This window comes from Plectropomus leopardus, chromosome 6 (assembly GCF_026936395.1).
Source record: "Plectropomus leopardus strain MGB_pleo_1.0 chromosome 6, ASM2693639v1, whole genome shotgun sequence".
In the NCBI taxonomy this organism is placed as follows: domain Eukaryota; kingdom Metazoa; phylum Chordata; class Actinopteri; order Perciformes; family Serranidae; genus Plectropomus; species Plectropomus leopardus.
The window spans coordinates 27,273,425-27,301,038 of record NC_142181.1 but is presented as its reverse complement, the minus strand read 5'-3'; the positions used below and the strand labels follow the sequence as shown (position 1 = coordinate 27,301,038).

At 39.3% G+C, this 27,614-nt stretch overlaps 1 protein-coding gene across 5 annotated transcripts in view; it reads left to right on the top strand.

The window, feature by feature from the left end:
- The window catches only part of robo2 (roundabout, axon guidance receptor, homolog 2 (Drosophila)), a 428,768-nt gene that overhangs the window by 59,358 nt on the left and 341,796 nt on the right, over window positions 1–27,614 (top strand). Inside the window, exon 1 of one of the 5 annotated variants that reach the window (XM_088079115.1) lies at window positions 9,963–10,890. The exons of the other annotated variants lie outside the window; for them this stretch is intronic. Coding sequence (XP_087935241.1) covers window positions 10,767–10,890 — 124 coding nt within the window. The 5' untranslated portion in view covers window positions 9,963–10,766. Of the gene's footprint in view, window positions 1–9,962; window positions 10,891–27,614 lie in introns of those variants that run through there. 5 annotated transcript variants of the gene reach the window in all.

Here is a 27,614-nt window from a genome sequence, read left to right as displayed (position 1 = left end):
AGTTAATTGTTCTTTGAATTTAAATGCACATCTGCCAATTTCTTTGTTGGTAAAAGGAACAAAAAAGAAAGGTTGCTGAATTTGTCTGAGAGGATATAGATGTGTAGGGTATTAAATATTGTTTTAGCTAAGTGGGACTCGAAATGGATGCATTTGAAGATGGACTGAAGCCAATGGAAATGTATTCATGTATTGTGGGGTAACCAGTTCAAAGTTTCATACATGATGCAGTGATGAGCTGATAAGGAGATTTTAAAATAAATCTACAGAGACTATTGTAAATAACATCATCTGAAAAGTGAAGCAATTTATGGAGCAACACAGGATACCTAAGCTGCAACTTAGTTTGTTTGTAATGGACTGAATATGTTCATTGAAAGACAGTACTGGATCATTCCAGAGGCCCAGATATTTATAAGAACTCACTTGTTCCAATGAAGATCCATCTTTAAAAGAAATAGATAGATAGATAGAATAGATAGTCACCAAGACGTGGTCTGATACCAAACATCTTGCTGCAAGACTACTTTTTGTTCAGCAATAATTTGTTAGATGATAGCCATTTCTGAATCGAGGTTAACTCAGATTGTAGCAGTCTTTCAGTTTTGGTTCTGTTTACACGGGATGTCTGAATTACAGAGTCGGCAGCATATAAATGCACTTTATAGTCCGAACAAATTTTAGGGAGGCCATTAATAAATACAGAGAAAAGGAGTGGGCCTAGAGATGAGCCTTGTGGGACTCCCTTATCACCAATTAAATAATCAGGCTAACTTCCGTTGATACTGACACACTGGCATCTATTATGAAGACATGAGTTAAACCAGAGAAGAGCATTTCGAGAAATGCCAGTGGACCAAAGCTTGTCCAAGAGTAACTAATGGTCAACAATATCAAAGGTCTTAGTTAAATCAAGAAAGATAGCACCAGTGAGCCTGTCATTCTCAGAAGCTGTGAACAAATCATTTGTAAAATTTAGCAGCGCTGTTGTTGATGAGAAGTTGGGTCTGAAACCAGACTGGCATGGAGACAGAATATTAAAGTCAGTGCAGTATTGTGATAGTTGGTTTAAAATTAGTTTCTCAAAAATTTTGGCCACAGAGTTAATGATAGAAATTGGTTGTGTATGTCATGATGGTCACCTCCCTTATGAAGTGGAGTAACTGGCACTTTTCCAGGTGGAAGGAAGGGCGCATATTGACAAAGAGAGGTTAAATATTTCACAAAGTGGATACATCAGAATATGGGCAGCTAACTTGATGAATTTTGTCTCAATGCCATCTGGTCCAGGTCTGTAATCATCCTTTAGTTGAATAATTGCACGCTGAACTTCAACAGGGAGTATTTTATGAAAAGTAAAGGAACTTCTGGGGAGGGAGCTACTCAGGGAGTCAGAAGCTGTAGGAGGGTCAAATGCACAAGAGCTGCCTATCGAGGAGAAGTACTGATTAAAGACCTGTGAGATTATGGAGAGGTCCTCAGTTATGTTGTTGTTGAATCTAATCTGGGTAGTGTTGTTTTTAGTTGATTTATTGAGATTATTGCTCATATTTTTTCAGAACTGTTTTGGATAATGCATTTTCTGAGAGATGTTAGAAGTCTGATTTCGCATTGCATGTTTTTGTTTTACACAAATTTTTTAGGGATCTATATTTTTCCCAGTCGGCAGGATCTTTGGTTTTCCTGTACTTCTCCCACATTTTATCCTTTTGATTAAAGAGACTGATCAGACCAGAGCTTATCCAGGGCAGATGTTTACCTTTGACCCTGATTTTGTCATGATGCATGTTTATCAACTCTTGTGACTTCGGAATGAAAATAATTCCAGGCGTCGTCAACAAATGTTATAAATTGGAACCTGTCCCAATTAATTGCAATCAGGTCATGTGTCAGATTATCGAGATTAATGTACTTACATTGTCTAACTCTGGTGTATTTGGGAGGAAGCCTGACTGATTTAATTTTACATACGCAAATGACAGCTGAATGATAACTAAAACAATCTGATAGAATGCCAGATTTAATGATTCTGTCAGGGTGAGTAAGAAGGATGCAATCTAATAATGTTTTAGATCTGGCATGAACTCTGGGTGGCTCATTGGTCAGCTGAGTTAACTTTTTAGCAGGTTTTTATCATTTGTTCAGGAGTGGTCAAGCCAATTCCTCTTGAAGTCACCTAAAATTAAAATTTCATCTGAATATTCAAACGAAGTAAGAGTAGATATTTTGCATTTAGCGTAGTCAGGATGAACAGGTGGAGGTCTATAAATACAACCAATAATGAAATGTTTATTTTCATGAAGTCCTAGCTTAATAAAAAAGACACTCAAAAAACAATGGGGTTACAGTGAGAGGAAACATATAAGGCCATGCCTCCTCCTCTTGTACCTCTGTCTGCTCTGTATAATATAGACTTATCAAGTTTGATCTAATCATCACGAATTTTGCTATGCAACCAAGTTTCAGACAAAGTAAGCATGTCTGGTTTGTATTGAGCAACCCAAACTCTAATTAGGTCAATTAGGCCCCTTATATTCAAGTGTGTAATTTTTAAACTTTTCAAAGTGAGGCAGGGCAGGTATCTGAGAGGGAAGAGCAGGAGAGCCATGGCATGTACAACACACACACACACACACACACACACACACACACACACACACACACACACACACACACACACACACACACACACTACAAAAGACAAAAAAGCAAAAGACAAAACAAGATCAGGCTGCATTATAAAAGAAAATGCACAGCTGAGTCTGCATAGCTCATGAGAAAAAAATAAATAATGTTGTGTCAGTCAAAACTTTATTTGACAAAAAAACATCTCTGACCATAAACCTGGCATAGTTGGAGGCTGCAGAATATGGTGATAATAGTGTGTTATATTTTTGTCCAACACAGTATGCAATGCGTTGAAAGATTGTACATACCTGTGGACCATTCACAAAGGTGCTTTCACTTATTTGCCGGTTAAGACACAGGTCTAATGCACTCTTTGCACATGATTTGTTCTTTTCAAAATCAGAAATACTTACAAACAATGGTTGATGATGGTTAATAGCCAGTGCTTTTTGTTTTTCACAGACTGCCTCTGCAGGGTTCATGTGTTGTGGCATGACAGCTCTTTAAAAGTGGAGCCTGGCTGTTAGTTTAGAAAGCACTTGCTTTGATATGCAGCAGAGTTTTCTATAGTATGCATTTTAAATCCAATATCATAGTCAGTCTTGTTAATTTAATTGTGGAAAGCCCAACTTTTTATTTTCATTAATATTTGATAAATTGTGTAGCCCACCTCTAACCTGAGCAGAGCTATAATTAGTCACAATAACGCCTGTGTTGGTGTGCAGAGCCCTGAAATGGCTATAGCACAGTAGTTAAAGCACTGCATTTATTAAAAATAGTGAAAATGAATTGTAACACATATTCTTAACAAATACTGGACATCTAGTGCACTGCAAACATGATGACTGAAATACTTAATTACTCAATAATTTTGTATCTGAAATAATGTAAAACTTATTGAGCTCTGTGAAATTAAACATTTATACGTCAATATGCGGTATGTGCCTTCACCACCTTATATATTCTGAGGAACAGTTAAATAAATAATCACTGCTATAGTTTTGCAAAGGGACAATCTTTAATTATCTTATTAATAAGAAATAATAATGATTAATGTGATTTCAGTGGTCTTGTAAGGAACTCTTATTTGGGAATAATCCAATAATGCCATCATAATGCCATCTTATTTTCTAAGGGATCCTCAACAAAAATAATACAACATGGGCATATTCTGACATAACATTTAACAGAAAACAGTAAAAAGAACGGTAACAGGATAATTAAAAATTATAAAGAAGGGAAAAAAAACCAATTAAAAACAAAACAATAAATATTAAGTGAAAAGATCATAATTCCAACAGAGCATAAAATGGATTATTCAATTATAGATTATGCAAAAGTCTCAGTAATAGCCTTAACTAAAAAGGTCTTGATAATAGAAATCAAATGTTTTCAAAATAATCTAAATGAAAAAAAAAACAGTGAAAAACTGAGTAAGAAATCGTTAAAGCTCTGAAAAAGTAACGGTAAACGCACATTGCGTTATCCAACACAGTGAAATTTTTATCTTGTCAACACACATCTGTAAGAAAGACTAAATCATCACAGCCTTGCACCACTTTGTAACATGTGTCCACCCCATATTTTTATTAATACCATATTTTGTGTGAAATTTTTGTCCATAATTCAAGTGTGTGATTCCATTAATATGGTTCTGAAGTCGCTCATTGATGAGTGTGGAGACAAAAGAAAAGCTCAGCACAAGGTAGCATTTTGGGTGGGTCTCAGAGATGGAGGAAAAACCTCAGGCTAAAGCCACTGCCACCAGAATACCATATAAGCATGACACTGTTGCTTTTTTTAGCGCCTGCTTTCCAGTTTGCAATGCTCTATTAGACAAAATGTCCATCTGCCAATATATTCAGAATGCACTATGGAGGTTATTAACATGCCCTTGGCAAAAAGGGTTTAGCTCTGTGGGGCAAGCATCTCCATAAATCGTGGCAGAGGCAGTTTTATTACAGGTTGTAAATAGAAGCTCCTGCCATATTTTATGACAGCCATCACTAACTCATTCTGATTCTTATTACCTCTCTGTTCTTTGACTTGCGGGACCATTCGCAGACACATTCTGTGCCCAAGTTTATGTGGTATAAAGGATTCATTGGAAAGAAATTTTTCCCGATGTAATTGCACCTTTAGCTTGCGCTACACTTTTGACTTCAATTGCTGTTTTCATGTACATTATAACAAGCCCAGCCTGTTTCTGAATGGTTACATATAAAATTTACATATGGATGCCTGCACTGGCAATTTGATTGAAGAGCTGTTTAGCACAGCACGTTATGGAGGTGCAGAACACAATACATTTTTGATTAGGTTACAAAATGAGATCATCCATATTGGGTTTGAAGGGAGCACCAACATTTCTTTTTTGCACACACAATAATTGCTGAGTTCTAACTGATTTAATTGGAAGTAATGCACCAGTTTATTTTTTTTAGATAGTTGTTTATGCATTTTTTAACTAAGAATTGGCATGACCTTTAATCAACATCAAACAACAGTATATTTTTTAATAGACACGGTTCTGCAAGCTGTTATGCTTACCAGTCTTCACAGTCATCAGTCATCTGACAGACAAGCCAGGCGCATATGTACACTGCAATCATATTTACTAATTGTCTGGTCTGGCTTGTTTACTTATTTGAATTGGCTGACAGACCTGTAATCTGCTTATGATCTTTAGCATTTGGTTGCCAGCAGCCATACTGGGAGGAGTGCTCTATTGAAGTATGTTGTTTTGTTGACCATAATCTGCACACTTTGAGTGAAAATTAGATTAAAAACACAGACTGGCATTGATTTCTGAGCTTTGATATATTTGCTGTGCTAATATTGGTGAAAATTCAGGTAAAAACAAGCACCCAGCTGCTAACAAAAGGAAGGCTCCATCACTGATTATGTGGTTGCAACTTGCTGGGCTCTGATTCTGGTAGATCATAATTAGAGCGTTAATCATTACCCAGAGGTTAACATTGCAGGAAAAATTATCGTTTCACTGCTGCTCAACAGTCATTTAAAGAGAGACAAACAACCAAATCTATTCCATTATAGACTTCCAAACTACACCCCTGTCCTGCGCTGGGACACACATGGGCGGAGTGAATGGGGATGGATGGTTGGATTAGGAATGCCGGGAGCAAGTAGATTATCCAGTATCTGGGCAGGCAGATGCGCAGAGGAGAAAACGGCTACACAAAGAGCCAGATCTCCATCAGGGGATCAATTCATGGTGCTCGCTCTGTCACTTCCTGTGAAAAAACAAATTTCATGGTGTGTTTTCAAGAGGCCGATGTCGGAAAAAAAACATCAAGAAGACATTTTCTCTCTCTTCTCTTTTTACTCTCCTCTTCACTTCTCCTCTTTTCCTTCTCTACACTCCCTTACTCTCCATTTCTGGGTTCAGTTGTAAGATGTGCAAATGTGCTCTGTCTTCTCTCACACACATGCACAGCTACACTTAAGAGACACATGAACGCACGAAATGCTGTAACCTATATTTGCTGAGTATGGTGAATGCCTATGTGTAAATTTTTTAAGAGGTTTAGCCAGCGAGAGCTGGAATGAGCGTTGCTGTTGGCTGAGTTTCTCAGCCCGGGGCCCCTTGCCTCGCTCTCCCATTTTGCCCAGTAGAGCTTCATCCTTATCGCTGTCCTGCACCCCATCACTGCCGAAGCTGGGCTCCTCTGCTGCTTGACCACATTTATCCAGGGGCCTCTTGTCTGGGGGTGATAAGCTGTCAGACTTACCAGTGTGGATGTAGGGGTTCCCATACCCCCTCCACTTGATTCCACCCTACTCCTTTCACAGTAGTAGTGACTGTTTGGTGACGTAACCCTAATCAACATTACTTTTGTGCATTTTTTTTTAGTACTGTGCATCTGCCTTGACTATCACACTGCACAGGTTCCCCTATTATCCCTCTCCTTCTCCCCCCTCTTGTTTCTTAGTACTGAATCAAAAAGGCAGAAAGTATTTTCAAGCAAAAAACAACTTTGAATGGTTATTGTAATGGGCTCAAAGGGACCTTAGACAAAGACACTGTGAATGCTAATTCCAGCTACACTTCACCAGATTTATGTCTGTGTGAACTAATTTTACACAAGAGGCAGCAGACATCAAAGTCTGTCCCTTTTATCCACTGATGACACTCATGCAAGTTTGTTTTTGTAACATCTGTGCTGTTTTTCTGTTTCTGAACTTTGTATTCAAAACTTTTTTCCCTCATAATTGTGAGTATACCTGCTGCAGATTCATGTGTTATTGTGTCACTTAGCTGCTTATGAAAGGGAGTCTGTTGCATGCTAGCTTTAAGATTAGCTTTGGTTTGGGAAACATAAAATAGCTTGCTACTCTTTGATGCCACAGCGTGATGAATTTAGTGCTCAGTGTGGGAATAAGAGCTTTACCTTCTAAGGTGTAAATGAACACTGTGCAGCAGTTGAAACAAAGCTACTGCCATTATAGCAACAATTGTTGTTTTCAAGGTCTTTGCTCTACACCCGTGGCTCATGAAGTAGCACAGCCATGTGACACAGACTGTAACAAGCTGTCACTGTAGACCACTTACTATTTAGCACAAGCTGTACCACATGCTCCATGTATTTTCAGGTCGTCCTCCACTAACCGCTTGCATCTAAGCTATTTGGTGCTTAGCCTTGCCAGCGTCATTTAAATTTTGAGCCCAAGGTACCTCACCAGGCTCTTTATATGCAAAAAGAATAATCTCTGAGTATTACTGTTTAACACAAAAAGCTTCAGGCTACTGGTGATAAACTCCTACTTAGGTGTAGACGTGCAGCAAGATATATTGTAGCATTAGGGTTTGAATTTACCTTGTCTAGTGCAGATTTGCTTTGTAATTTTCTAACTCAATTAACAGGGGACTGTCATATTTAAGAATTATGTACTTTAGCTATGGTGTAATAGCCCAGAGAGAAACAAACATTGCGCTTGTTTATCTGTCATCGGAAATGGGTATTGCCAACAGATGCTCCTGCTGGTGTCTTCAAGAAAATACACATCTCTTTCCTCATGTGCAGGAAGCTTAATTATAGTTCCTGGTGTTGTTGCAGGTTGTGAGGGGAAAGTGAGATAGCGTGATGGAATAGGAGAATGAGGGGTGGGAGGGGGTGTGCAGGTAGGAAACGAGTGAAGATTATGTGCGGAATCAAGATATTAATTTGCGCTGTGTATAAAAAATTATGGACTTGATCATGGGTTTCCTCAGAAGCTGTAATTAGGACATTAAAGTCATGGTGTGTGCACGAGACAGCCTGTTCATACTCCCCACTTGTGAAGTACCTGTTTTATGAACTTGGGAGCATAACGACCTTGGAGCTTAGTCAGAGAAATGTGGCTGGTATCTTGATAAACAGAGTGACTCGCATCCAAAACACAGGATTTCACAAAATCATGGCTGGCACAAAATCAATCAAAGTTTTTTATTTGTTAACATGCTAACAGTATGTTGGTTCTGGTATATTCAAGAAGCCGAGTTTCCTCAGTTTTGAAAATATTAATTTTCTTGCAGTCACCACCACATTTTCTTGGAGAAGTGACTGTAGTGGTACTATAAACAGCAAAGACTACAGTTTTGTTACCAGCTGTGACACCATTGTGACAGTTGGTGTTATTTTCAGATTGTGAGTTTGTGTGTCACCATGGCAAAATGTTGTCCAGGTGACATCGTTTGTAATAGAGATGTTTACAGAAGCCCTTTAAAGTATTTTGTAGGATGTTTATATGTTTGTCTGTCTATATGTTTGTTCTTTTCTCTGTGGGATATAGAGTTGATTTCATATGTCTATTAATCCATGAGTAGATTAATGGAGCCCTCGGCCATATTGAAAATGTATGAAGAAAAAGTATTCTCAACAGTGCTGCTAATGTAAAGATGTGGTGACTTAATCTGTTTATACAAGCAATAATAATGACTTTTGTCCAGAAAAAAATTTACCTTTGGAAATGCAGTTTTCATTTTTTTCAACTTTTTAGTTGAAACTGTTCAATATAACTCAACTAAATCAAGCCTGTACTGTTGTGTGAGTACTATTCACCCCCGCTTCCAACCGCCCTATATGGACTTTCTTGCCATTTATACTTTGTCAGTTGCTCTGAGTATCTATATTGCCACAGGTGGGTTTACATTGAAGTTAGTTGAAAACTTTGGTGCAAGGGTGCGTTCAATATTGGTTTCACACACTAACGAGAGCGAAAAGGATTAGTATTGGATGACCTGGGAATTAAAACGGGCTGGTAATCTACAAGCATAGCTAATACAAGGTACAAGGTAGAAGGTAGATTTAGAAGTCAATTTTTAAACATAGTGTAAAATATAAAATTAAAAATTGTACTTATTCCTGCTACATCATTGGAGTTGAAGGATTAGTTGATTAAAATGACCAACTATGATGACCATTCCATCTGGTTGCTTGGGCATGTTGCTGCTGATGACATCATACAATTCCTGCAGTAATTTTTTTGAATTTGCATCAGTCTTGTGTCCTGTCGGCTCTGAACAAGATCCACCCATCCGCTGCAATAGCTTGATCCGGGATGTTAGGAGTTAACCATGTCTCTGTGAAGATGTGCGCAGAGTGGTCTACGATTTTCCGTTGCTGAGTGAGCCTCAATTGCATCTCATCCACTTTATTCTCCTGTAACCGGACATTAGGTAGAAGAAGGCTTGGTAGAGGAACAGCTCTCAGTCAGTCAGCCTCGCCCTGATACCAGCTCTCCTCCCTCTCTTCGTCCGGCGCTTTCAGTTTTATTTCTCCCCTCTGGTCTGACTAGCCGCCTGGCATATGCCAGGGGATCCTATCGCAGTCTGCTACATTCAGTCTGAAATCCATACAACTTTTCCTGATCTTGATAAGTGCTTCTCCATTGTAGAAAAGTCATGCCTTAGCAGAAGGGGCCATGGGTTTGAAAAAAACAGAAATATGTAGCAAAAAATAGCATGGATTTGAGGAGCTACTGGCTGCTGCATCTACATGCTCTGCCAACGTCATCGATACTACATTTTCTGTTGGTTTGAGCCCAAAATGCAACAATCACAACACATTGTAGACTAATCATACTCAGGTACTGTATAGATATATATTTGCACAAGCTCTGATATTCTCATGCTACTTTTGAAATGTGCAAGTTTTAAACACGTTCCAAATAAAAAATAAAAAAAAAAAAACTACACAATGATTTTGCTTGACTTTATGTGCACTGGTCCAGTGATATTTGGTACAATTTTTAGACCACGAGCTGTCAGAGCAGAGGGGGATGGGTCAAAAGATGAGAACCCCACAATTTCCCCACCAGAGTGCTCCGTCCTGATCTTCCACTCTCTTTTTCCCGCCCTGTCTTTCTCCTCCATGCTCCATTGCCTTCAGTCAAGCCTAGCCCCTAACTTTCGCAAGGGTGATGCAATCTTCACGCAAATGTTTTCCTGATGAAGTACTTCTCCACAATAATGGACTTTGTCTTTCCTCTGTCCCTCACCTGTTATTCTTACTTGCCTGTTTGTTGGTTTGCACTACCAAACAGTCCAACACACCTCTGCAGAGTCCTTTCCAGAGTGCAGAGGATGGATTTTGCTTTCACCACCTCTTGTCTCCTCCATGATGCAAAGCTCTAAGCAAAAGGCAGAGTGCAGAGGAATGAATTCCCTCTGAAACCCAGAGTGAGAAAGACGGGAAATAATTCAGCAGCAGCTCCAGCAGCAGCATCGGCATCAACAGCGGTGGCAGCAGTGAGCGTGAGAGAGATGGAGAGAGAGGGAGTATGTGAGTGTGTGTGAGAGCTGGAGTGAGAGCGAGTTCCTATGCACTGTGCCGAGCGTAGCTGAGCTGTGCCGTCGCGTGGCAAGCTGTGTGTTCCCGTTTGGTTCCTGTGCGCTCTGGTGAGGCAGGGCTTACAGAAGGGGAGAGATGCGGCTTCACTCGGAGCTCCAGCATCAGTGAAGATCAGCACCCAGCCGGGGCATCACAGAGCAGCATGGTAGAACTAGAAACCCACTGCTGACAAAAGCGTGACTGATGATGACAGCCCACGCGTGGGTTACCATGCGCCATAGTCGCGCCGCTCTAGGAGGAAACACAGCCATGTGAAAGTGACTCGGCTGCCAGCAACTCTTGGACATGTTTTCCAGGGCAAAGTCTGGATTTCTTTCTGTGTTTGAACTTGTTTTTTTTCTCTTGGTGCTTTCTGGCTGTCCCGAACTCACCTATCAGGCAAGGACTAAAGGCAGATGGAACAAGGGGGGTAAGTGATGATGGGGAACTTTGATTGTAGTGTTTGTAAATTTGGGTTAAAGATGTTGAGCCGTGCTATGTCATTATGCTTTGAAATGAGCTGAAATTTGATGGATGTTTTTGATGGATTTTTTCAATTTTGGATGACAGTCTCATCACTGACTGACCTTGCCTTGAAACACTTTTGAATATGGATGTTTTGCACCACCCTATTTATGTAAAAGTCTATACGTAATGTTTTTCCTCTGGTATACTTCTGTCTTAATTATGACTCACTGTGGCAGTTGAGGTGTGTTCAAAGGAAGTTGACCTGATTTTTAAGCACAGAAGGAAGTGGTGACCACTTACATTTGCTGAATGATAACTTTTCAGCAGCAGCCGATGTATAGCTGTCCGAAAGTGAACACTTAATTTAACGCCCTTCATAGCTTTTCAGGGTTTTTGTCACACTTTCATGGTTCTGTTGGTCTTTTTTAGTGTTGTTTGAAACCTCTCCACCCACTACTCAACACACACACACACCCTGCCCTGTCTGTGTGGCAATGTGTGTTGAGTGAGATCACATTTATCCGTGCACCCTGGAATGTTTGGTTGGCAGGACATGCCACTAGTGTCTTAGAGCTGTGATATTTGGTTTTAAAGACTTAGATCGCCAGTCTTGAGGAGAGGTGTTAATAATTCATCTCAGCCCCTCCGTGGGAGCGGTCCTCTTGCCTCTCTTGTAGCATTTAATCCCCTTTGTCGGATTAAAGGAACCTCTAATCTTAGTGCTAGTTCTCAGTGAGAAGCCTGAGAGATGCTCCCTGCAGCCTATCGGCATTGTTAGCACTCGAGGCTCACGCTCAGTGGGACGTGTGTGTCTTCAAAGAGGCAGTGTCACCACCGTGATCTATTTAATGATTCCTTGCCACTTTCTTTTACTCTCGTTCTGCTTCGCCTGGTCTCTACTTCACATTTCTTTAAACGCACCTCTTTTGCACTCTTCTTTAGTCCACACACCTCTCACCGACATGCATCATTACCGCTCCAAAGTTCTAAGTTAATGACTTGCACCATGCACTCAGATTGATGTTACGCACTCTCAACTGTTGGATAATGTAAGAATTTTTCTTTTGATGTCCAGGCTTTTTTTTTGCTTTCAAAATTTATATAAGCAGAAATTGTTCTAACAAGCATATGAAATAGATCGTACCAAATCACAATCCTTTCATTTTCCAGATTTTTTTGCTGTCAGTGTATAAACAATCTATGATGGAAGGAACATTTCCAAATGGAACCAGAGAGAGAAAGTTTTTCTCTGCCAAAGCATCAAAAACAAGATGCATTTGCAGTCCAATTTTTGAATTACTTGAAATGATGGGTAAAACATATTCAAGGTTGGAATTTGATGTGTTCTGTGCAAATATGAATCGGCAATCTGTAAACCAAGGGTAAAAGCAGATTCAGTTTAAAATCCCAGCTATCACTGGCCTCTGTTGAAATGGAGGGCAGTGACCTCCCTCGGTGTAATTAGGCCATAGACTCCATTCCTATCTGTGCATAGATGAACAAATCATTCCACAGCCATACTCTGAATTGTGACCTTGCTTGTTTGGTTATGGTTTTGTGAGATGTTTTGAAAAGACTTAATGTTTCTCAGAATGCAGATAAGGTCTGTGCAAGGTTGACACACAGTTGTGGCTGCCCAGTCATTACCTATAGAACATATTGGGATGGAATAGCTATTATACATTTCATTTGTGTGCCAGCATCGTGTCACTGGATATCTCTCACCAGCGGTAATTTTCATTGACTGTAAATTGGCATTCATAATCACATTCAGCGTTATGATTTTCACGCTTGTGTCATTTGAATCTGCACTACGTTGATGAGATTATCAATATTTTCTGTTCTGTTCTTTTTATACAGCTGAGAACACACTACAGGTTTGCACACAGAATGCATAGCTGTAAACTATCTCATTCACTTATTAGAAATAACATGACTGATCTTTTTTTATTCATGTACAGCATTTATGTGGCCAGTGTACTTAAAGACCAACAAAAACACGAATATGTGACAAATTTGTGACTCAGTAATTGTAGGTTAACTTAACTGCACAATATGAGGGAGGTCACCTCATTGAAAGGTGGCCGTATACATTTTGTATTTTGCTCTCTCCTTTAATGAATAGCAGGTCTGGTCAAGTTGAATTTATGTCAGTCACAACAGAATCCAGTGGTGACAAGTTGACCTGGTGGAGGAAATATCTAAATGTCTATAAAAATTCATTAAACCACAATCGAGTTAGATGATTCCTGGGGTTGTCCTGTTACCATCCTCAAAGCTTTGAAGCTATAAACTTTTACGGCTGCAGCACCTGTCAGGCCTACAGGGGGTGAGTGATACTCACAAGATTTTGGGTTGAGCATTAAAGGGATACTATGCTGATATTTATCCAGCTTTGCATCATAACACTGTGGGTAGTATGTGTAAATGAACTGTGGTAAATTTCCCTCAGTCTTACTTGTGCTTTTACTAGTGATCATGCTCATCTTGGCAAATTTGTGCTTGCTCTAGAGCTGTTGCTTGTACCACAAATTGTACTTTCTTATTTTGTGAAGTCCACAACCACAAAGAGTATAGAAGCAGATCTCTCTCTCTCCCTCTCCCTCTCTCTCTCTCACTCAAACTCAGACCAATCAAATTGTAAAAGCAAGACAAAGCTGATCAAATATAAACCAAGTTGCTGTTATTTTATCACCTGTTTCTCACCTAAAATGTCTTTGGAAACATATTTTAGGGCATCATGTGTCATGTATCTTGTTTGAAAATGTGTGAGCAAGAAGTACGTGCCATACTGTTTCCTGTATTGTAAAAATGAAGTCTTAAAATAATGAGATCAAATATAAACTAAGTTTCTGTTGCTGTTTTGTCTATTTCTCACCTCAAATGTTTCAGACACTTATTTTTGTTTACCATTTAACTGTAATTAAAGACCGTTTGTTACCAGCCAGCCACCATATTGTTTCCTGTGTCAAAACAGACAAGCCTGCCTTATGTCATCGACCGGCAGGAGCCTTTATTGATTCAGTGCTGTGGAGTACATCCTGGTGCTTAAGTTTTCTTAAAGCAAATGCCGTAGCTCTTTTACTTAGTTTTTGTTTCTGTCATGTAGCACCAATTTTAAAAGTATTGTGTCTTTCTGCTGCAAAGACAGCCTAGTTTTATGAAAAGATTGTCTTTCTAGTAGTTAAATACTTTTTTTTATAGCTAATCATAAAAAGCAGTTCATTTAAAAAAATACTGAATGGCAATAGTAAAAAGAATAACACATAAGAATGACCGCTGAGATGTCTCTGATCTTCTAGCAGCCTACGCTGTCACACCGTGGGAATGGGACAGAGAAAAATAAATAACGTCACATAGGATTTTATAGATAGGTTTCTTGTATATTCATGATTCTGTGTGGCCAAGCTGAGTTTCAATTTGACTTTGAGCCATCCTTGCACAGCTGGATGTACACTGACTGTGGGTAGTCAGTGGATTAACTGCAGGTGTACCAGCTGTGGTATGGTGAAGGTTGCAACAGAATATTTTTTATTGTCATTCATCTCCAGAGAGTGGAGCACTAGCTCTGTGATCTAGAAACAACTTACTTACTTACTTCCTGTGCATGCTGTCTAACATCGCCCAGAATCCAGAAAATTACTATTTCTTTATATTGTCATACCACCCTGCAGAGAGAGCCTCCATAACTAATATAACACAGGCGCTCAGATCAGGGGCAGCAGAGATTGAAGTGAGCCTGGCAATGGGGAATTCAATTGGATGTATTACGATCCCACCAAACTACAATAAATGGTAATGTGAAGACAGTAGAGAGAAGCCTGGCTGTGTTCGTACAGAGCTCTGAAGACAAATGATATGTGAACCAGCCCAGGTTTGGAAACAGGGTCATTTTTTGTAATGTTCTCAACAACTGATTTACTAAACAGGGGCCTGCCGAGGCAGCCAGCAAAAAGACTAATGGTAAAGACAAGTGACCAACACCTATTACAGAAATACTGCTCACATTCCTCTGTCTCCCACAGCTGAGTGTATCTGACCGTCTGGGATGCAGATTTATAGGGCAGGAGCATAGAGAAGGAATTAATATTACCACTTCCTACCCACACAGGAATAGTGCAGCCTACTACAGATCAACAGCATAAATTGCTTACTCCATCACTGCGTTTGCACATACTCCATTACTGTGCAATTAGTGAGTGCAATTCAGGGCCGCGCCGGCCATGACAAATAATAAAGGAAACATGAAGCAACATTTATTCAGGTTGCCATCATTCTAATTGAAATTGTAACTAAATGATTAAAATAATGATTCAACTCAATTTAAATAGTGACCACCCTTATTTTGAGAGACTTATATTGTTATAAGATAATTTCTCTAATTTGTACTCCAAAATAACTGCTGAGACATCAATAAAAACAAGTCATATGTGGCAAGAAACACAAGCAGTCAGATGATCATATGGATTTTCACAACACTCACAGGCCGTGTTGGACAGTAACACATTACAGTAATGATGTTTTTTTTCCAAGTAGCAAGTAGTGAAATGAATTACAAATAAAATTTCAGTAATAATATTACAATTACCCCAAAAACAAATAGCTCGTTAAAACCTTGCTTTTGTTGTCATCCCCGTACTGATTTGAAATTCAGCAATCAGTCGTATCCTCTGATTAATTGATGTAAATATCTTGCATCACCAAGCAACAATTGGAAGAGGGAAATGCTTACATCTGCAGTTGGAAATATTACCCTTGCTTTGATTTTGTCAGCAGGAAAAATGACAAGAACATTGTTGTTCCAGGTAGTGGTACTAAGAGTTTATCCACTGCGAAAAACACAACCTCAAACCAACTGTAACCTGTGTTGCAACAGCACAACGTGAAATGTTGCGTCTTGTAAAGATGCTAAAGGCTGCTCTTAGTGTTGATATCACATGCCAAGGCAGTGTGACAAAGAAGTGGTTTTTGATGCCTTAGGAATGAGAACCGGCTAAGATAACATGGCTAAACTGTTGTCTTGTTGCCTGCTCCTGTTTGTTGCCCAGCTGGACTTGTTTAGGGTTGTTGCAACACTTTGAGCTACTCAGAATAAGACCCAAGTTGAAATAAACTTGAAATAAGTCTTCCAAGCTTTATATTCATAGCTGGTATCTCCACTGCTGTGTGTGCATACAACACATTACTCTGTCATGTTATTACCTAATTTGATCTTTGCTTTAGCAGCTTTTACTTAAATTATACGTTTATTTATTTATTTTGGCTGCTAGGGTAAAGATTTTTATGTGGTGCATATTTTACAAGGCAGTCTTCTCTTTATGTAGAATTACCATTAATGGATATCATCCCCAATACTCTGATATGCCACTCATGTCCTGCCCTAGGAGGAAGGCAGAACTGGCTGTGGGGAGAGAAATATTACACAAACTAATGGGGGAAAAATTAGGCACCAGCCTGACAGAAAAATTAAATCACTGCCGTTACTTTCAATTAATATGTTTTGACTTGTGTCTTGGGGCAGGAAACACAGTGATGGCTGTCATAGAGCACGGGGAAAATCACTCTCTATCTGCTCCTGTGACGTTTTGCTGACATACTGTGACTCAGTTTGGTTTCACTGATAATAACTGTTAGAGCCGTTTTCAGCATGCTAATGTAGAAATGTAGGCCGCATTTTTAGTTTTGCCAAACACATGATTCTTTATAAACAAAATATTTACAAGACAGCCAGCAAGTACATCTATAATGAAGCAGACTGTGCTCCCTCATAATTACTCAATCATGACGAAAAAAGGCTAGAAAGGCAGAAAATGCGCCTGCTGTTCCTCGTTCAATCCAATTAGATCATTAAGCCTTATGCCACTGCTAGTTGAGAAGAATCAGTTTCTCAAATGTACTCGCCTTAATTGTGTTCGCCTACGCCTTGTTAGAGATAAATGTAAAGTGTACAAGCTGAAAAGTGTGAGTGAGGTTACAGATACAATGGTAACAGCATTGAGTCAACATAAGGTATATGTTGTTGATGCCCAATTTAGGGCATCAGAGGGATGTTACAAAATCTAATTCTTTTGTGTGACTGTGCTATAGCATTGCCCAGTCTTACAATAACAATGCGCAACATAGATCTATGTAAAATAGACACATGCATATACATGTTGAGAATTCTGAAAACACAATTACCATAACATTAACATATCATTAAGCATTCTTGTAAACAATATATATTTCTAGCACAATACCTGATTTTTGTTTATAGTGTATTGTATGCATTCCACAATGTGTTTACTTAATATTAGGCATCAGTTCACTTTCTGTGTTGCTGGTGACTCATTCGATCATAATAGAGGACTGGGGCTGAAGACCTCTTCATAGCAGACATTTTAATGTGCCATAAGAAAAGCACATTAATGGTTGTGTTCAAGTGTTCCAGTAAGCTATGACAGTGTGACTGTGAGCCAGCATGCACAATACCAAGACCCTGACACTGAAGCAGAAAAATGGAATAAAACTGTAATTTGTTTTATTGTTTACACCTGTGCTTTTACCTCTATGACATGTCAAGAACTCATCAGTGGAAAAGTCTTATACATCACTTAGTTGGTGCCAGACTTCCAACCTGCAGTAGTGTGTTGTTAGGCTTTCTGTGTGTGTATAAATAATCATACAGCAAATTATTGTGAAACCCTTGAGTTTTACATAGTTTGTCTTACTTCTTTTTTTTGATATCACTGTTTTCAAGGTCGTTTCAGCAGAATAACTCATCATCAGTGAATACAACAACTTTCAATTGGCAATTTAAGGTCGCTGAGTTCATATATGCTGTAGTTTTGCTGCGAGCCATAAGGACACAAGACCCTGATAAAATTTTAAAAATGCACTGTAGGAATTGAATGATCCCATCAGCAGCACATGCCTGAGCAACGCGATGGAATCCTCATACTAGCTGGTGTTTTTAATCATCTCATCCTTCAACTCCAAAGATGTAGCAGGATCAAGGACAAATGTAATTTTGTTTTTTAAACTTTGTTTAAAAAATGACTTAAAGATGAAATGATAAATCTACCTTCTACTACTTCTACTACTACTATGACTACTACACTGACTACTACTACTAGTACTACTATTACTACTAATACTACTCCTACTGTAGCTTTCCTAATCTTCTAAATGAGGGATTTTTTATTAGGTAAAACAAAAAGTTAATCTGAAGAAAGATTAGTTATTGTGCCCAATTACAGACTGAGACAGTGAAATAACAGATTCAGTAAATTGGTGTGCCACTTCCTCCTCCTCCCCACCCAGACCCCCAGCCCACTTGCCGTACAGTGAAGCTTAATTGCCACATTCCAGTCACACGTCCTGTAATGAAGCTGATTTCTAATTGCAGTGGAAATTAGACTTTACAATAACAGTGTTTTATGGGTGAATTCCAGACTGTAAATATGACAACTTAATTTGATGTATTGAAGTGGTTGTGTTTTACTGCCTGAGACCCTTTCACCCTGTCATCCCCTGACTTAGCTACAACCAAGTTGCAGAGTATCTGCTTGCTCACATGTGAAGATGCTCCATGTGTAATAGTGTATGCATGGGTGCTTTCCTGCGCTCCATATCTTTCCCTCTTGCTTTTCTCTCTCGTTTGCTCACTAGAGATGATGATGGTGGTCATACTGATGATCACGATGGAAGTTTTGCTGTTTAAATTTGTGATGTAAATATTTGTAGTACAGCAAAAGGACAGAAGTAGTCTGCAGAGGAGAGTGTGTAAAACCTTTTCTCTAACTTGCCATCCAAGCTTTTTGGGAAGTCTTTATTATTTCCTTGGAAATGTCAACATCAAGATAGAATATCATGTAGACTCTGCCCAGTTGAATTTTTCTGCTGTTGCCAGGAAGATGAGGCTGTCATGGTCAGAAACAGCAATCCTTCACAAAGCATGTCAGGAGACAGAACTATATCTCAGTAAGCTTTTTTACCTTATCTGTGACTCTCTGCCTCACTCATAGTCACTTTCTTTTGATATACCTCCTTACCTCTCTTTGCTCTCTGCAATAAAACTTTAAAGAGATAAGAAGCTTTTTTCTATTTCAGGGTCACCATTAGCCTGAATAATGCATTGACAAGAGAAGAGCAGTTTGAGTTCTATGGAGGATAGAAGCACAGCCTTCAATTAAATTATACATCATTATCACAGCTGGCAAGCCTTGTGCGACGGTACCCTCTCCATCCGCCTCTAAATGTTCCATGTTACTGTCTTGTCCAATATTGTGTGTCAAGCAACAGCCTCTTCCTGTGCCAGCACCGAGCTGGGATGCAGATAAGGCCGTCTGTGCTGGATGGGAGGTGCACATTAAAACAACGAGAACAGTCTAATGCAGGGACATGGCTTAAAGGAACATACTGGCGTTATTCGGACATCCTGTCATTAACCCTTTAGAACCTGAACAAATTGGTTTCTTTCAAGAACATGGGGAAAAGGCAATAAGCAATTAAAACAATGAAAAAACAAACAAACATGAATATAACTTAGAAGACATGCAGGTAAATGTATATATTTTGTATATTTTATTGTATTTTTCCTGTAATATAATTTTAAGTGTAAAATTGTTATAATATTTTTTACGGGACATTTTCCCCCTTTTTTGGGATAATTTTTGAATAATCCTCCCTTATTTTTTAAAACTCAGTTTTATGTCATTTTCTTGTTACCTTTTACTAATTTCGTGCAGTTTTGTGGGACATTTCTTGCCCAGCTTTTCATTGCCCTTTTTTCCCCATGTTTTTGAGAAAAGTTAAACCAATTTGTTTTGTTGTAAAGGGTAAAATAGCTAAATGCAGCACAAGAAAACTGATACTGACCCATGTTTTAAAGGGTTAACAGCGATTTTCCCTGTCTTTCAGACAATGGCCGCTAGTTTGATGGCACAAAATGGACATAGTTGGTCAATAAAAACCAAAGCACTATGCTTCTATCAGATGGCAACGTAAAGTTATTTTCTGTTTGAGTTTTGTTCCCCAAGGCATACACTGTGTGCGCATATGCCCACAAAGTTTGTAAAACACAAGTATAACCTCCAGAAATAGCAAATCATCAGGAAGTGCCTCAGTGTTGTTCTTGTATGAAGCTGTAGGCAGTGCGTTAGGTCAGAATTGGGTCCACGGGAAGTAAAGGGGGCTACATTTTTCCTCTCACCCATGTAGTAGAAAGTATGTCCAACCAGATGCTGAATGTCATTTTGGACCCCAGGAGATACAGCAAGAAGCTCTGGCTTTGTGGGAAATATGTCAGTGCAGCATTTATATGAAGCAGGGGATTTTCACTGCCAGATTAAGGTGTCCACAAAGGCCCCCTTTACATTTTGCATTAGCATGCATCTTATCCAGATCTCCTCTCTTGCCCTCACAAAGATGTCACCAAAATGGCAAATGTTGTTAGCAGTTATTTTTAGAAAAGTGTCCTCTGGGCGCAGTGTAGTAGCATTTATGGAATTGAAGTTGTAATTCCTTCTTTAATTTAACTAAGCGTAATCTTGCATGGTCTATGTTGTTCATGGAAGGAAGTCCGAGTGGATAGTCAGGCATACAATGTACATGACTTTAACACTGCAGACTGAAACATTTGGTTAAAGGTACAGTGTGTGGGATTTAGGGGGATATATAGGCAGAAATGGAATCTAATATAATAAGTATGTTTTTTTAAAGTGTATAATCACCTGAAAATGAAAATGATTGTGTTTTCGTTACTTTAGAATGAGTCATTTTTGTCTACATAGAGAACTGGTCATCATACACAAAGATCGCCGTGTTGCACCGCCATGTTTCTACATTAATTCTGGCTACAGATCAAGCTTCAACTTCCAAGGCTGAAAAATGAAGTCAATGCCTAGCCAAAAACCCCTACAGGACCCCCTGTTTTAATGTGAAACTGCTTTATTCAGTGTTTTTACCAGTTGAAATCACTGGGTCTGTTTGGAGACCTTTGCAAATAATTCGGCTGATAGTTAAAACCTCCTGATCAGTGATTACTGAAGGACTGGGAGAAGTTTCAGCTGCTTCCAGGTGCAGTCCTCACCACAAGATGCCACTAAATCCCCCTAAATTCTGCACTCCGGTTTTATAAGGTGAGGGGGAAAATGGTTTTGGTGAAATATTTACAAGTACACTATTACCACATAATCGTTAATAATTAACATTAGCTCCTCATTATCTGTGCATTCATGAGTAATTTTGTGGTTAAGCTCTATCATGCTGCAGATGTAAAGATCAAACAGTGGCCGTTAGCTTCTGAAGCAATTTGTTTTCAGACTTTGCTTTGGGTCAGCTGCCAAGTTCGACATGCACAATTCAGCGGAGGTACAAACATACATGCCACATATTGACATAATGTGTATTCATAGCAAGTGCACTGAGCAGTAACATTTTGAATTAATTCCCTTGCCTTTCTGCTTTTGAAATAATCAGCAGCAAAGTAATTATTCTGATGACTAATTATGTTGTCATCCTTTTCGTTCATTTCAAAGTTATAATAATTTTTCCACCCAGACAGTGATGAGGAAATGAATCAGTTAGTGGTGTTGGGTTTTGGGTTTTGGTTTTAGGTGATTAGGCTCAAATCTAATGATCAAAGGAGGCTGTCATTCATTACATTTCAATAAGAATTAAATAGCTATTCTGCTCATCTCAAGGTAGTTTCTGTTATAAGGGGCACTATAACTTTTTCTGTAAAGGCAAAGAAAGGAGTGCCATCACAACAACTCTGATGCAGAGCAGCCTGAAGCAGTAGTAATGTGAAGAAGACATTGTCGGAAAACAGAGCTGTCACAATATATCTGCCTTTCTACTTGGAGAAGAACTGAAAGCTGGAGTTGAGAAGGACATTCTCAAGAATGTTATTACCTGCCCTATATTAGTGCTGCATTATTAACATTGTCCTTAGCCCACTAGTTAATTAACCCCAAAGACCTTAATTTACTGACGAATAATGCATAACAATGGATTAACTTCCTGTTCTCATTACTGAGATTGATTGATTAAAATCACAGCTGCTTTATCGGTCATGTTTAAATATGACCATATTATCGGTGAGTTGCCATTATTGAGTTACCACCAGCAGTGAACTCCAGCAGCACAATTTCCAGTTTTCTCAAGTATGCCTGTCCCTCACATTGAAAGAGCAGATGCATTAAGTCGTTTCATGAACATGAGGTGCAGTGGCGCCCAGAAACTTTTCCTAGGGGTGGCCAAATGGAGCTATTGAAACCTTGAGGTGGCACAACAAATCTAAAAGCCATAACTAAATTTCAGGTTGTCTAGTTTTAAAAGATATCACCACCTTTGCCCTGGCTTCAAAATTAACACACTAGAGTTTCTTAAAGACAGTATTATCAGCCTCAAATTATTTTCGCTGTGGGGGCCATGGTCAGGGGGGCGACACTGATGAGTTTTTGTTTCAGCAAGACTTACCAAACCTTCAGCTATGGATTTGTCAATAATTTGATTCACAGAAGTTATTTTCTGCTTGCAGCAAGCTTGGTGAATGAACATGCAAAAAACTTCTTAATCATAATCTTGGGTCTAAACATAAATGTAGAATAATGCAAATTTTCTTGAAGGGGACCTATTAAGCTTTTCCATGTATTATGTGTCATATATAGTATGTTCATATCAACATGGCCAAGTTTAAATAATGTGTGATGTAAATATATGTGTATGTAGAAGTAACCTCTGTGAGTGAAAACTTCAGGTTTCCTACCATTCTGATCATGTTTTTCAACAGTTTTTTTCTAGTCTGGCTACAGTATGATATCACAGTGTGCAGGACTTCTTTATATGATCCTCTCCAGGCACGATACTGCAAGTGTTTACGTTACGTAGCTTCCACTGCCACATGAGACAACATGCTAATGTCAGGAAAACATGTAAATCTGGTTGCCGATGTAGTTAATTCCTTCCCAATTTTGGATCATATTCCTGCTGGAACATGTCTGGTTTTGTCTTGCGCAAAATGCTGCTATTTGCCATCATTGTCATTCACTGGCTTCAAGTACACTACTACATGTAGCTTAATGTAAGGAAACGTGAACTTGGCTGCAGATGTTGTTAATTTCTCCTAGATTTCGAATGATATTCTTGCTGGAACATATCTGATTGTGTTTTGAAGCTTTTATTTGTGAATTTTTATTCTCCCTTTCTCATTCTCCATCCGTCATTCCCTGGCAATGATAGTGCAGAGACGCAAAGATACAGAAAACCCGGAAACACTGACCAATAAGAGCAGGGCTGTTTTGGGAGGGAGTCTTAAAGAGACAGGCACTAAGCAGAGCATTTCAGACAGAGGGTGAATATAGGTGTACCAGCACAGACAGTTTGAGAAAAACAAGTGTTTTTGATCATTAAAGCACGTTTACATCTTCTGTCAAAAAACAAATACAAATCTGAACTTGAAATTAGCGTAATAGGTCTCTTTAAAGGCTTCCTATGTGTCTTGCAGTCAATATTAGGATTAGGAATTGTTTGTTTTCTTACATACCAACCCTAAAATTAATTATTTGATAAAGATTAATAAGTCATGTTATGTTGTAGGATTAAGTATCATTAAAATTCCAAAGATTGTTGTTGTGGCATTTGAAATTCCCAAACACAGTATGTGCTTGGGAATTTCATATTTACTTAAAGTGTCATACTGTTTTTACTGTACAATGGACTTAAAATCACACAACATTTGTGTAAAGTGTGCTTCCGCTGTACTGTACATCTACAGTTTCTGCACAGGAAGAGCTTGAAAATTGGGAAAGAAAGAAAGATCTTAAAAGAAGCTACAGTTCTGATATTCAGTATATCAGCTAGAGAAACCACATTGTACAACTTATTTGTAAATGCCAACAGAGTTGGGAGCAAGGCCATTGTGGTTTCTGTGGTCAGACTATAAAGAGATAGGAGATGTAGGTTTTTCAAACTCCTGAAAACTAGTTTTACACTTTTACTGTGTGTTGTCAACATGAGAATAGATTGGGAGAACTGATTCATTATGTTTGTCACAGTAAGAAACCCAACTGTTTGGACTTATACCCAGCTGTTACGCCATATAAATTTCGATTACAAAAACAGGGGATTGTATAATAAACACCTGCATGTGAGTGTGACCATGACATTCTGTGTGAGCGCGGTGCCCCTGTGACTGGCAGCGCTGCTTCGCAGGTTGTCGTTGTAAAGTCGTATTTAGTGCAGCATTATGCCTCTGTGCACTTTTGTGTTGCTGGATTAGACTGTTTATTGTCCAATTTATCATGCTCAGTTTGCCTGCCATGAAAAATATCTCCCCATCTCGGAATATGTAATGGCTCTGCTTTTCAAATACAGCAAAAGAATATTAACAAGTGGTCTCTGCAATCTCCCAGCTGATGCCCCGCAAAGTTTCGCGAGCATGATTTCCTGCAGAGACCAAAATAACTTATAGAATATGAACTAAAGCCAATGAGCTTAAAACAAAGTCATTCTCAGGATATTACCTGACAAGGATAATTTTCTCCTTTAGGTCTATAAAATATATGGAATGAGAAACTGTTGAATCACTGTGAGCTTCAATCTACAGTTTCTCGTGTTGTAAGTGTTCCTGCAGAGGTTTCTCACCTTTGCTTTCCGTCGTAATGGGCGACGATGATGCAATGGCAGCATGAAGTGATATAGGGCCATGGATGCTTTGAAAGATGAGATGAAAGTCTGCACACTGAGGCTGGATTAAGAGTTTAATGACTGGTAAAATTGTGGCATTTCGTCCAAGGTGACCCCTGTGGAGAGATGATCATGCCAATGCTAGATGAAAAGTGAAGGTAATCCTTTCTTTCTCATTTCCAGATAGCTGTCACCAGCACAGGCTTTGTCACCAAGGCCCAAGGCATGTAATTACACTTTTATTGGCTTTAGGGAGACTGCATCATTCATTTAAAGAATAATCTCACTTGTGAGCACAAGCCACGGTACAGATAGATCATACCTGCATGAAAGCCCCTTGTTCTGACTCACTATGGTTTGATGGACTTTTATGAATCTAGGTTTGATGCATTGTTAATAGTGTGCAGGACGTTAATACCTGGGTGTTATCCAGAAGTCATCCCTCTCTCCTCTTCAGTTGGGCGTTTTGCAAGTTGAAGAGCAAGGCCGTGTGAGTGTGACAGCAGCAGCATGCAAGTGTCTGGGTCTGCTGCCAACCAGCCTTGACACCATTAGCTGTGGTGACACATTAAGGTTCTGTTTGCCTTGTAATTTGTTTTGTCTGTCAATTTGATGGATGTCTTGTTTGCCGGCACTTCCTCACACATTGGAAAATGGTGGCTCGAGGACATTGTTAAACGAACTTCAAAAAGGGGAGCAGAAGGCATTTGTTTTCTCCAAACAGGTTTTTTTGTGTTAATGGGTGTGTACAACATTGTCTTGACTCCGTGCCACGCCAGACACTGGATAATTAAAGGTGAAAAGCTAATTTGAGGAGGAAGGCAGGGGCAGCTACACATACAGGTCCCAGTGACATTCTTGTGAGTAAATTTCCTAGCTGTCATCAGTATTGGAATATAAACTTAAGCTGGCAACTGCCCTCCCCTCCTTCTGCATTGAAAAATGGCTTGTGCTGAAGTGTAAAACCACCATAATGTCAATTTCATCTGCTCTTTCTTCCTGTAAATGGATGCTGGTACGCAGTACATTAATTCTACCACTAAGTAGCCACCACTAATTCCATTGCAAATTCTTTGTTCACACTATTGACCTCACCTCTGTGACTGAGCACCACCGCAATATCCATATAACTGCAGTTTAGCACACTTGAGGAAGTGTAGAGAAGGTGGCAAAGAATGGCTTCACCTGTTTCTGCTCAGATGACGGGTCAGGCAGCAGACAGCACAGACTGTTGAAAACTGCCTGTGCCTGACCGCTTGCCTCCAGCTGTGCAGTGTGGGAAGCCATCAGAGCCCTCTACCCAGACCACTCAGCTGAGGAAACGTTACTGCTCTACCACCAGCTCAGCTTAATGAAACACCTCACCATTACCTACATGTAATGCCCAGGAAGGTGTGAGGATAAATAGTAAAGTCACACATATTGCCATGTAGCATCATCTGTTAAAATAATGGCATTTGGTCACTAAGAAATGGGTGAATTTTATGCAGATGTTTCATGCAGCTGTTTTTCTGACATGACAGGAGAGTGATGTTTGGCACCTGGAGCACAAGAGTGAGCGTTGTCAGTGAGTGGTCTTCAGAACAGTGGAGGTTGTAAGTAATGACACGGTGTGGAGTGTTGTCAGTTCTTTCAAAGGTTGCATCAGTGATGGATTTTAAAATGCATTTTTTTGTTGAATTCTGAGATTAATGAGTGCAAGGAGGGCTTGCTTCTGCTTCTCAGAATGAAGCCTGAAATCACTCCTCATTTATTAGAGAATTCTTTTCCTTATTCCAAGATGTCCAACAATGTACATTAAATTCCTATATGCACAAATGTAAAGTGTTTCCATGGTAACTGTAGTAATAATCAACATATACAGTAGGCAGGGAGGAGGATCTAATTGATTTAAGTTCTACTGGGGTTTTATTTTGTTTCATAACCTGTTTTGTCTTGAAAGGACTGAGTTGTATTTCAGTATCCCAAATAAAGTAAAAGGCTGCTGTGACTTTTAGTGGATGTTGTGGACTGGGTCTGGGTTCAGACATAAAACGGACATGTGAAGTTGACATCACATTTACGCAGTGTCTACACTGGGATTAGAATCCATGTCTGATGGTAGCTAATGGGGTTATCTTATGTGAGGGTTCCTTTTTCTACCATTGTGTGTTCTCTCTCTAAATTTGGACTTTCTTGCCTGTACATGAATGTAGCCCAGCAGACACCTGCCATGGGTTCTTTTTTTTCTCAGCACCAGTTTGAGGAGTCCCTGGGTGGGTAATTGATCTGTTGATACTGTCAGAGCTGATCAGATCAAATGAGAGGAGCAGCTGCTGTAGGAGCAAGTGAAAACAAACTGTTAGAACCAGCAGGACGAGTGGTTAGGTTTTACTCTTACTACACCTAGCGTTCTGCTGTTGTGTCTGTGCGCTTCGCACTCTGTAAGTGTGGTGAAATTATGAAGTTAATGGCATATATATACCAATAGCACTCGTAATGACTGGTCTAGCTCCAAAGATGAAAAATCAATATATAGTGGTAAATATTTGGCTCGTGGCTGGCCACCACAAATAAATGAATGAGTGGGAAACCATGTCGGAAGTAGGTGCATGTGTGCAAGAGTTATAGTGTGTTAACATGTCTTTATCAGTGCCACCTATAGACTGTGACTATTTTAGCCGATTTCTGTCATTTTAGGCAGTTCTTATTACGATGATGAATGTTTAAGTTTGATTTTTTTCTGCTAAGTTTGGTTTTTATTACTTATTCGATGTTATTAAAAGGTGGTTTGACATCTTGATTCTCAGCTCTGTGTGCCAGCTGCTCGTGATTGATTGGATGGATGTATGATCAGAACTACCACAGAGATAGCTACTACACAGACTCTGGCTCTAGATTACATCAGTAGCACAAGATGACAGCAGCAGTACCTTGGATATTTTTTTATTCATTTTTGCACATTGGGAGGAAGTGGATAGACGTCCATCTTTATGTAAAATTATTGGTACAAGCATGCATGGCAAATACAATAAT